Genomic DNA, 12,422 nt, shown 5'->3' on the forward strand with positions numbered 1-12,422 from the left:
GGCGTCCTGGCATAGGGGTAGCGCGTCTTCCTCGTGGCCTCAGCGTCCTGGGTTCGAGTCCCGTTTCGGGCATGGTTGTTCTCTCTGAGAGGTGTGTGAATGTTCCCCTTCCCCCCCCTGTAAAAAGGGGTTGTGCAAGCGAATGTGATGCGTGAGTAGCTAAGACGTACACTTCGCCCTAGTTGGCGCTACTAAAACAAGAGACGCTCCCTAGGCTTAAAATCAGTGACTTCGTCAGCGAGCTTGTCCATGGCAAGTGCCATTATAAACAACAAGAATTTAATGTATCCCGATGTCGTACATTGTAAACTCAGAAACGCTTGGAAGAAGAATGGTGAAATTTGGTATGCGATCCTATAAATCTGTGTCTTTCTACCAAATTTTAGGCGAAAAGTAGGTTATTGAATAAGTTGTGGCAGCATAAAGGACAATTTTGCGAGTTTAATCGAGTGTATCATGACAAACATTTTTAAAATTCAAACTTGAATTCAATAAATAATTGACACAATGATCACATATCAAAATATATTATAATCTAACTGAAACTGTTGTTCCGAATCTGCGGCACAAATTTCTCAGCACATTTAGTTCCATCTTCGGAAAGATATTTTTAAGGACAGTTCTATTGAATGCTGATCAGATGCCTTTTGATTGATCCTCGGGCTTGGCGACAAATTTCGCGACATAGTCGCAACTTTGGCGACAAAATGAATGATACTCAAGAATTTTAAACCTCAAGAATTTTGGCAATAAGACTAATTTTAGGCAAATAATGTTGATTTTTCGAAAACTTTCTGTGCCCTACTCCAGAAGCTATAAAAGATTGGCCTACCAAGGCAGATATAGTCATACAGCTAGTTACAGTTATGTCAGTGATGAAATTATTTGTATCATTCCAGCAAAGCTCTAGCTACTAGTGGAGTGAAAAATTGAGCATTGCGACGAGTCTTGGCGGCAAATATTGAACAGCATCGAGTTGTGTGTTGAGTAGCCAGTCGTACAGTTAGTCATTTGGGTTCAGATCATGTTTTAGGCTGAACGAGTTCTCCTTTTCTGAGCTCATTATTTTGCTGCTTGCGTTTTGCTGCTTGCGTGCTAGAAGTGCTGCTGTTTATTTCTTGCTACATTTCGACTGTGTATTTGTTGTCAGTTTATTCGTGCTAACAAATGTCGGTATTCGTTATCGAGAGCTGTTGACTGCGTCACCATACACCCACTACAGCGGACCCGTTGGCTTTACGGACTTTGTGGAGGAAACAACGCAACAATATGCAGAGCTGCCGGAACGTGCTTAACATTTTATTCTTGTAATCAAAAACATAAATTTTCGAATTTCCTTTAAAAGCGCTAATAAAGGCCAATCTTTTTTTTTTTTTTTCAAGAACAAGAGTGTAATGTTGTTTTGCTTAGGCACTCGTCAGGGACAAAACCACTGACCAAGTTAGTGATTTTAAGTCGAGATTTAATGTCTTTTGTTAGTTGTTTGTTTATAGGCCAAGTTTCTAGGGCCAAGATTACGTTTTAACTACTAATGCGTTACAGTCGTTTTCAAGAGGCGGACTTCATTCACGCATTCACACATTTCATTCACTCATCCACGGACCATAATTTAGACCTGAATTCAGAGAACGATTACCTCTCATCCAATACCCCCAATGGTATTATGGTATTGTCTCGACTTAAAGGACTTTTTGTCTATGACAGATTTATACGTAAACCAGCCACCATGTACACGGAGAGCCTACATCCGGGGTCTGGGGGGGGGGTGAACTCTCAATTTAAGCGATGCGAATCCAACTCTCTATCAACCAGGCTATCCAGCCTAAAAATCGAAAGTTTAAAATGCTAATTTTCAATAAAATAAAATTATTTTTATTATTTCAATAAAATAATTTCTGCGAAATGTAAAATATAGGTACATAAGATTATCATTAAAATCATCTTTTTCCCCAAACAAAAGCAATGGCTAATAATTACATATTTGATTACTGCCAATTGCTATAATTCTATATTTTTTTTATTTTTAAATTGGCTTAATGCATAATAGGAATCACAGTGGCATAATTAAAAAAAAAAGAAATATGCCATGTTTTATATAATCAAAACTATTTTCTGCTAAACGATACAAACCTCTCATTCGTGTTAGAACGCTTAAAAATAACAATTTTTGGTAATATACATAAAACATAGAAAATGTTTTAAATGTAAACGCTTCATATACTTCCGAAAAGTTTCAGACATTCTATAGAATATGAGATTTTAATTTTTGATGATAACATACATAAATATTTCTTCAATAAAATTGATTACATAATTTGTCAACCTTCTGCAGAATACAGAAATTTATTTTGTCATTTGATGTGTAATAAATGTCTTTTTTACAGGATATATTACCAGGAAATTTCTTTGGGGTACACATATTAAATGCAAATTTCTTGATGAAGATATTGCTGAATCTGTCAATGCCTTTCTTACCAGAATACGTTAAAACTAATGTAAGTGTGACTCTGCTTATAAATTTTTGCATAACAATCTAAAATAAATATTTTTCTGTATCTTTTTTATGAAATTGTTGAGAGAATAGCATTTTTACTGGAAATAAAATAAGCGGAACTTTCCAGAATTTGAATAATTACAAAGATTGAAAATATATCGCAAAATCAATTGAATCAATGATTCCACATAAATCAATAATAACAAGGCGTTAATAGCTTTAACAAATTGAATACTTTCAAAAAATCTTTGGAAAAAAATAATGCTTCTTTTTTGCAAGAAATGAAATAAGTGAACCTTTCAAAAATGTAACAAATCCATCTAATAATAAAATTTTGTTTGGTATTTATTTCTAGGAATTTTCTGTTCATTTATTTATTTTCCGATTTTAAATAATCGCCAAGATTGAAAATATGTCGTAAAATCAATGAATTACGATTCCAAGAAAAACATAAATAAATAATGTCAAGACGTTAATAGCTTTAACAAACTGATTAATTATAAAAAAAAATCTCTGAAAAAATATTGGTGTTTTTTTGCAACTAAATTGAAATTATGTTTCTTACTCATTTTAAATTCGTTTAATCTTTCTTCTAGTGTGTCAAATTGTTCACTAATTTCTGATTTTATAAAAGCTTGTTTCAAAATTGAAGATAAAGTGATTATAAATTACACCAGACTAATATCGTTGAATAGATATAATAACATATAATATTCCATAAAATATTTTTTTTACTGAACAAGCAATAAAAATATAGAAATTTGAGATAATACGGAAAGAGGAAGAAAATGAATTTCAAGGAAATATACAGCAGCTTCTCATAATTTCAAGTATATTCTCTGTAATACATTCATTACTGTAATCAAATGCCAACCCACTAGTTTTGAATTACCTCATAATCTCTGAGACAATTGAGAACACATGGTGATTATAAACATTCTTGTAACGGAGCCTGGATAATTTGCAAATTAATTTTGAAAAGTGGCATTAATTATTTTGCTCCCAATAAACACGATTATGTTTTCATTAACGTCATAAGTTTTTTTCCCCATCTCATACCATCACTTTAAATAGAAAAGAAAGATATTTTCTGCAAATTCGTCCCAAATATTTTAACTATAATTATTAGCAATTTGATTTTAATTGAATTGTTTATTTATTTTATATGAAATTTTATGTTCATGATTAAAATGTGAAAACCACATAAACACACTTTTCAAAAATAAAATTGACTTGTGTGTTACGGAATCGGTGATTCAATTCTGTTAAATCCTAACTGCTTTTGGCAACTAACTAAATTGGCAGTAATACTATTTACATTTTATTTTGTTAGAATGCTTACATATAATTTTATGTTCATGATTGTCAGACAATAAAGTAATAATATTTTATTTCCCTTAAATATGATCTGTTTGTTCCGGATGCATGAACTTTTTTATTGCAAACTATTTCCTTGACGTCATAACTTTGGGCCACGGGTTCGACTCAGGTTCGAGAACCATCGTGAACCCCAGAACCATCGTGTAAGTGGGTCTGGTGCACGCTAAATACATCAGGGCTAAATGTTCTCCCGCTGATGTAGTGTGAAAGTTTAGAGAGGGGTGCCAGTTCAGGCGTCGTCCTCGTCATCTGACCTCGGTTCAAAATTACGAGATCCGTCCCAAAATAGCCCTATTGTTGCTTTGAAACTGGACGCTAATATAACTAAAAGGAACTAAACTAAACTGATACAGAGATTTATTACAATCGTATGTGTTCGATTCATCAGATTTCTAAATTTAGTCATATTGTAATTTCACATTTTAATTCGTTCAGTAAACTACCTACTTATTAAACAAAATCCAATTTTTAGTTTTAAGCACAGGATGAATCTTATACTAACTATTATTAAATTCTAATTTCATTATTAAATTTTAGGAGCCCTCTGTCAGTAGTAAGAACCACCAAAAGTTGATAAACTATATTACTTAAAAAAACCCATAAATCATAAAAAAATTATTTAAGTTTTTAAATAAATAGTTGAAAATTCGATTTTGCTTTTTAAAAATGTATTTTTAAAAAAACTGACTAATAAATTCAATATACAGTGGCTCAAAAAATTGAGAGTACCCCTTACTTTTAATTGATTAAGCCGACTTTCAATATAAATAACATATTACCGGGAAGTGCAAACATGTTTATATTTTTACACATAACAAATGGTTTAATTTAGAGTAAAAACAAAGAAAAATCAACGAAAAACTTCTAAATTGAAAAGTTTCTGAAGCATTTTAAATAAACATACGCAGTATTTTGCCTCAAAAAATTGAGAATACACCAATGAAACTTTTCTATTATTTCGCATAGAAACTAGGTATCACTATTAAAATTAATGTATTTTGGCTCTTATAATGGTACCATGGCTACGTCATGGTACCGATTCGACCCATTTTTGGTGCTGTCTTAAGATATTTGACCCCATTCTTCTTGCAACACTTGTTTTAAATGGGTTTTGTTTCTAATTTTATGTTTCTGAGCCACTTTTTCGAGTATGGCCCCCGAATATTCAATGGCATTGATGTCGGGATACTGTGGTGGTGTGTGTAACTGCTATTTACAATGAAAAAGACACCATATTTTGAAGTTAACATGTATTCTGTTTGGGGTCGTTGTTCTACTGGAAAATGAAATTTCCATCTAAACCCAAATTTTTAGCACTTTCCTTTAAATTGCTGTGAATAATATCCAAGTAAACCATATAATTTATAATGTCATCTATAAAAATTAAATTTCCTACCCCGGATGAAGCCATGTAACCTCAAATCAAAAAGAGTCACCATCATGTTTAACTGTAAGTCGTACATTTTTTGGATCCAAAGCAGTATTAGTCTTTCTCCATACAGTACGATGGCGGTCACTGCCAAAAATGTTGAGTTTTCTTTCATTACTAAATATATATTTCTTCCAAAGGTTATTGGTCTTCAATTGGTGAGTGTTTGCAAACTTCAAATGCTTTTTCTGAATTTGCAAGCTGATGAACGGTTTCTCTCTAACAATGCGACTTTTATATCCAGCTTGTCTAATGGCATTTAGCACAGTTTGAGCACTTACACTTCTGCCTATGATTTGAAAAGTTTCTGCAACAAATTGGATGAACCAAATGGTAGCAGCAATCTAAAGAAAAGTGTTAAAAATTTGGGTTTAGAGGGAAATTCCATTTTCCAGCAGGACAACGACCCCAAACAGAATACACGTTAACTTCAAAATATGGTGTCTTTTTTCATAGTAAATAGCAGTTGCACTCACCACCACAGTACCCCGACATCAATGCCATTGAATATTCAGGGGCCATACTCGAAAAAGTGGCTTAAAAATACAAAATTAGAAACAAATCCCATTTAAAACAAGTGGTGCAAGAAGAAAGTGATAAAATATCTTCAGATATCACCAAAAATTGGTCGAATCGATACCATGACGTTTAGAAGCCATTATAAGAGCCCAAAATACATGCAATTCAATAGTGACACTTTGTTTCTATGCGTGATAGCGCAAAAATTTCATTGGTGTATTCTCAATTTTTTGAGGCAAAATTCTGCGTATGTTTATTTAAAATGCTTCTGAAACTTTTCAATTTAGAAATTTTTCGTTCATTTTTCTTTATTTTCACTCTAAATTAAACCATTTTTTATGTGAAAAAATAAAAACATGTTTGCACTTCCCGGTAATGTGTTATTTATATTGAAAGTCGCATTTATCAAGTAAAAGTAAGGTGTACTCTCAATTTTTTGAGCCACTGTAGGTGTTTCTATATTGCAGAAATATCATCAAATAATTGTTATTCTTGATTTTTTTGATATTCTTTTCTAAAGATTTCTCGAAAGCTTTTACGTACTTATGAAATTTAAAAAAAATACGTTTAAACAATAATTTTATTTTATTTCTAAGCTGTTATCATATTCCACTGGAAAAGTTGATTTAGGTAATTAATGAAAACGATGTAGAACTATTCAAATAAAGGGCTGAAAATCAAATGCAAGTTGAAATTTCAAAACACTTTTTAGAGAGTAATAAATTCTCATAATAGTAATAATAATAATAATAATTGTATAAAGTAATTAATGATAAATAACATACAATTGTATGAAAGACAAACAGAATAATAATCTATCTATCTATACTTATAATAAAGCTCAATGTGTGTGTGTGTGTGTGTGTGTTGGCGCTCTACAGACCAGGTCATTTGACCTACAGCTATCAAATTTGGTACATGTATACCTTAGAGGTCGGGAATGTGCACCTAGGGTCCCTTTTTTTGAAATTTTAATTAGAATTTTAATTATTAATTAAAAACTAACATTCCCGCCAAAAAAATCTTCCATTTTCCCCACCGCCAACTTTCCCGCCAAAATAATCTTCCATTTTCCCCACCGCCAAATGAGTAAGGTTTAATTTTTATTTTCTCCCAACAGTAATAAGGCTAGGGTTAACATTTTTCGGCGGATTATTTCAAACGATTCTGTTTATTTTCTTAATGCTTTATGCATCTAAAATTAAACATTGTTAATTAATCCATGTTTCAGATTCATTCTGAAGTACTTTTGAATTAAAATAACACAGAATAAAGGAAATTAAAAATGTATAATCTGCATAGCGTTACCCCAACTGGCGTAGAAAAATTCACGCATTTGCGTTACCGGAGCTGGCGAAGAAAATTCACGCATGCGCATTCTGATTGTTGCCATGACAACCGTTATCAACGGACGATTTAAATTATTTTTAGGTTAGTTGCATGCTTTTGTAAGTAAATTGTATTTATGTTATTTATATATTTTTTGTATATGCTTATAGCTTTAAGTACATCGTTTTTTAAGTAGTTTTTTAAACCTGTTTTCGACCGATTATTTTAAACGATTCATTTTATTTTCTTAAAGTTTGATGCATTTAAAATGAAACATTGTTCATGAATCGATCTGTTCATGATGAATCTGAGAAAATTTTGTTGAGAAATTCTTGAAATATTACACAACTTAAAAAAGATATTCTTTAGTGCCCATAAAGTTTAAACGCTCAGTGACTCTATTATCAGTAATCATATTATTAAAAAAAATGGTTTGTTTCAGAAAAAAATATTATTATATTAATTGCAATTTAGTCATTTCCATTTTAATTTTAAGCATAAATTCTACCGGAACTAACAGAAAATTAGAGAGATACATATTATGTTATGGCTGAAGGACTTTATATTATTATGAGTGAATTACATGACTATCAAAATTTGAAGCTTTAAAATATTTGATGAAGAAGCTATTAAAGTAGGAATTACATAAAATATTTAATTATTAAAATTTTAAAGAGCATTAAGATTGGCGAACCGGCTGGTCGCCAAAGGCGGCTAGTACTTATAATAAAGCTCAATGTGTATGTGTGTGTTGGCGTTCTACAGGTCAGGTCATTTGACATACAGCTATCAAATTTGGTACATGTATACCTTAGAGGTCGGGAATGTGCACCTGGGGTCCCTTTTTTTCAAATTTTAATTATAATTTTAATTATTAGTTAAAAACTAACTTTCCCGCCAAAAAATCTTCCATTTTCCCCACCGCCAACTTTTCCGCCAAAAAAATCTTCCATTTTCCCCACCGCCAACTTTCAGTAATTTTTTTCTCCCAACAGAATTGAGGCTAGGGTTAACATTTTTTGGCGGATTATTTCAAACGATTCTGTTTATTTTCTTAATGTTTTATGCATTTAAAATTAAACATTGTTAATTAATCCATGTTTAAGATTCATTCTGAAGTACTTTTGAATTAAAATAACACAGAATAAAGGAAATTAAAAATGTATAATCTGCATAGCGTTACCCCAACTGGCGTAGAAAAATTCACGCACTTGCGTTAACGTAACTGGCGAAGAAAATTCACGCATGCGCATTGTTTTCTGACTGTTGACATGGCAACCAACGGATGATTTAAATTATTTTTAGGTTAGTTGCATGCTTTTTTAAGTAAATTGTATTTATGTTAGTTATATATTTTCTGTATATGCTTATAGTTTTAAGTACATCGTTTTTAAGTATTTTTTTAAACCTGTTTTTGACCGATTATTTTAAACGATTCATTTTATTTTTTTAGTGTTTGATGCATTTAAAATTAAACATTGTTAATGAATCTGAGAAATTTTTGTTGACAATTTCTTGAGATATTACATAAATTAAGAAATATATTGTTTAGTGCCCATAAAGTCTAAACGCTCAGTGACTCTATTATCAGTAATCATAGTATTAAAAAAATGATTTGTTTCAGTAAAAAATATTATTATATTAATTGCAGATTAATCATTTACACTTTAATTTAAAGCATAATTTCTACGAGGGGTAACAGAAAATTAGAAAGATACATATCAGGCTATGACTGAAGGCCCTTATAATATTATGAGTAAATTATATGACTATCAAAATTTGAAGTTTTAAAATATTTTGCCGAAGAATCTATTAAAGTTGGAAGTGCGTAAAATATTTAATGGTACGACCGGAGTTTAACCTCCTGCTTGGAGCAATTTTTAAAAATCGCCAACAACGACCTTGTGAAATGTTCAAAAGCAAAGGAACAGATGTTCAATTATAGTGCATAATAAAGATTGCCAGCTTTGGAGCGTTATCGCAACTTGGCGAAGAAGGGGGTTAAACTCCGGTTCAACCTATTTAATTATTAAAATTTAAACGAACATTAAGATTGGCGAACCGGCTGGTCGCCAAAGGCGGCTAGTACTTATAATAAAGCTCAATGTGTGTGTGTGTGTGTGTGTGTGTGTGTGTGTGTTGGCGCTCTACAGGCCAGACCGTTTGACATACAGCTACCAAATTTGGTACATGTATATCCTGGAGGCTGGGAATGTGCATCTGGGGTTCCTTTTTTCGAATTTTTAATTACAATTTTAATTATTAATTAAAAACTAACTTTCCCGCTAAAAAAATCTTCCATTTTCCCCACCGCCAACTTTTCCGCCAAAAAAATCTTCCATTTTCCCCACCGCCAAACGAGAAAGGCTTCAGTATTTTTTTCTCCCAACAGTAATGAGGCTAGGGTTAAAATTTTTCGGCGGGTTATTTCAATCGATTCTGTTTATTTTCTTAATGTTTGATGCATTTAAAATTAAACATTGTTAATGAATCGATCTTTCAGATTCATTCTGAAGTACTTTTGAATTAAAATAAAACAGAATAAATCAAATTAAAAATTTCTAATCCGCATAGCGTTACCCCAACTGGCGTAGAAAAAATCACGTATTTGCGTTACGTAACCGGCGAAGAAAATTCACGCATGCGCATTCTGTTCTGATTGTTGCCATGACAACCGTTATCAATGGATGATTTAAATTATTTTTGGGTTAGTCGCATGCTTTTGTAAGTAAATTGTATTTATGTTAGTTATATATTTTTTGTATATGCTTATAGTTTTAAGTACATCGTTTTTTAAGTAGTTTTTTTAAAATCTGTTTTCAAGAGTTTATTTTAAACGATTCGTTTTATTTTCTTAGTGTTTGATGCATTTAAATTTAAACATTGTTAATTAATCGATCTGCTCATAATGAATCTAAGAAAATTTTGTTGACCAACTCTTGAGATATTACATAAATTAAAAAAGATATTCTTTAGTGCCCATAAAGTTTAAACGCTGAGTGACTCTATTTTCAGTAATCAGATTATAAAAAAAAATGCTTTGTTTCAGTAAAAAATATTATTATATTAATTGAAGTTTAATCCTTTCCACTTTAATCTAAAGCATAAATTCTACGGGTGATAACAGAAAATGAGAGAGATACATATTACGTTATGACTGAAGGCCTTTATAATATTATGAATGAATTATATGATAATCAAAATTTGAAGTTTTAAAATATTTTGATGAAGAAGCTATTAAAGTAGAAATTGCATAAAATATTTAATTATTAAAATTTTAACGAACATTAAGATTGGCGAACCGGCTGGTCGCCAAAGGCGGCTAGTATATAATAAAGGGAGAATAAAATTGTATCAGAAAGAGAACAATAATCTATAATCGTATAAAAGATTTATATATTACTCTCTTTAAAGAATAAATGTATCAAAGATTTAAATATGTATAAAAAATATCCCTGGCCAACGAAATATGTTGTCAAAGGTGATCTTTTAAACATAAAATTAATTAAGAAGTTATATTTCGATACAAAAATTCTAGCTGTTTTAAATTCTTAAACGATTAATGGTTTTTCTTGATATAAATGTCATTATGAATATGTATGTATGTTCCATCCTTCTGTTAAAAATCCAACTTTATATTACACACTTGATATTTAAGACAAAAAGAAAGATGTGTTTGATTTTCAAATTACAAAAACTAATTAAGTATTGAATTAATTAGAAACTAACAAAGAATTTAGCGTTTTTCTGCACTAACTTCAGAATAGATTATCCCACAAAAAATACTTTATATCAGCTTAAAATTCTATATTATATCATTTCAATGATTTAAATTTCTTTTCCGTGCAATTTCCCCCATCAATTATTATTTTTTAATTAAAATTTAACAAGCGACTGAAAAGATGCAAACGATTTTAAAATAAGATAATTCTTAGATGCATCGTCGCTAGGCAACGCGTTAAGATACTCAAATGTTTTATTTTTTTATATTTCCATTTACTTTTGTAAGCACTTCTATAACTTTTTCATAACTTTTATATTAACGTTGAAATTTATTTTATTAGATTAAAAATTACTGTTATTTAAATACCCAGCCATCTTTACTTGAGTCTTCTGCGAAATAATCCATAATTTCATTCGTGAATTAATAATATAATTTATAATAATGTACCAGTAATATAATATAAATAATTACATAATTTTTAATTAAATGAATGATAATTAATTATATAGTATAATTTGTAATAAATATATATTATTAATTGTCTCAAACGATCATTAAAATCTTTTTTCTACTACGTTATTTATGAATAAAATTAAGTATTTATATAACAAATATTTATAACTTACAGAAAAAAAAATTTAAATACCGACGATCTTTAAAAATCTTCTAATTCAACCGATTTTCTAATTTTAATTTTTTAAAAAACTTTCAAACGATAAATAAATACTTTTGATATTATAATATTTTTTTATGAAGGTAATTTTTACTTTAAAAATAATGGAATCGTAAGTATTTTAATTCCGAATAAAGACGTATATATCAGTTAATTATACAGCTTTGTTAAATGAATTTTATAAAATGTATTAATACAAATTTTATTTCGATTTCAGATTTATATTCATTCATCTCCAGTAGAGCTGTTGAATCATTTTCCTGGTTCGCATTTGCCAACCAAGTATGGAGGTGCTTTAACAAATTATTGCATGTCTGACTATCTCAAAAAAGCCAACGAACAACACAGCAATTTTCCAATCGGAGGCCAGAAGAATGTATTTTGACTGTTTATTTTTATATTTATATTTGATTTTTATATATTTTCAAAAGATATGTAGATAAATAATAAAAATTATCTGAATTTTAGACAGAAAGAAGTTTTTTAATGAGATATTTGAATACTGCGTTTCGTGCATATATATATGTTAAATATCTGGAAATCCAAGTTTCTCACGGCAGTTTTTTTATTTATTTATTGTGAAATCATATTTTTTTGCAGAAAATATTTAAATACGAATCCCATACAGATTGCATGTGGATATATTTCAATTTTATCTATATAAAAACTGGTTATTTAAATAAATAAAATAAATCATGAATGCACTCAGTTTAACTTATTATTCGAAACTATATACTATACCGCAATAATCATTTTACATTTTATCCATTACTACTTATATTTTTGAATTTACTCTCAATTTCACCATTTCGAAATCGTATTCAAGATGGTCGTCCCGATGAAAAAGCGACCTTCAGAGGCTATGGTCAGAATC

The 12,422-nt window shown here is 30.1% G+C and overlaps 1 protein-coding gene across 4 annotated transcripts in view; it reads left to right on the top strand.

The window, feature by feature from the left end:
* Positions 1 to 11,953, top strand: part of LOC129976463 (uncharacterized) — a 28,593-nt gene extending 16,640 nt beyond the window's left edge. For 3 of the 4 annotated variants that reach the window (XM_056090058.1, XM_056090057.1, XM_056090059.1), the window contains exons 5-6: positions 2,385 to 2,495; positions 11,766 to 11,953. In XM_056090058.1, the coding sequence (XP_055946033.1) occupies positions 2,385 to 2,495; positions 11,766 to 11,933 (279 nt within the window). In that variant the 3' untranslated portion in view covers positions 11,934 to 11,953. The remainder of the gene's footprint in view (positions 1 to 2,384; positions 2,496 to 11,765) is intronic. The other variant, XM_056090060.1, reaches the window with a different exon arrangement.
* Positions 11,954 to 12,422: the final 469 nt, after the last annotated feature.

The sequence above is a fragment of the Argiope bruennichi genome, chromosome 7 (assembly GCF_947563725.1).
Source record: "Argiope bruennichi chromosome 7, qqArgBrue1.1, whole genome shotgun sequence".
Taxonomy (NCBI): domain Eukaryota; kingdom Metazoa; phylum Arthropoda; class Arachnida; order Araneae; family Araneidae; genus Argiope; species Argiope bruennichi.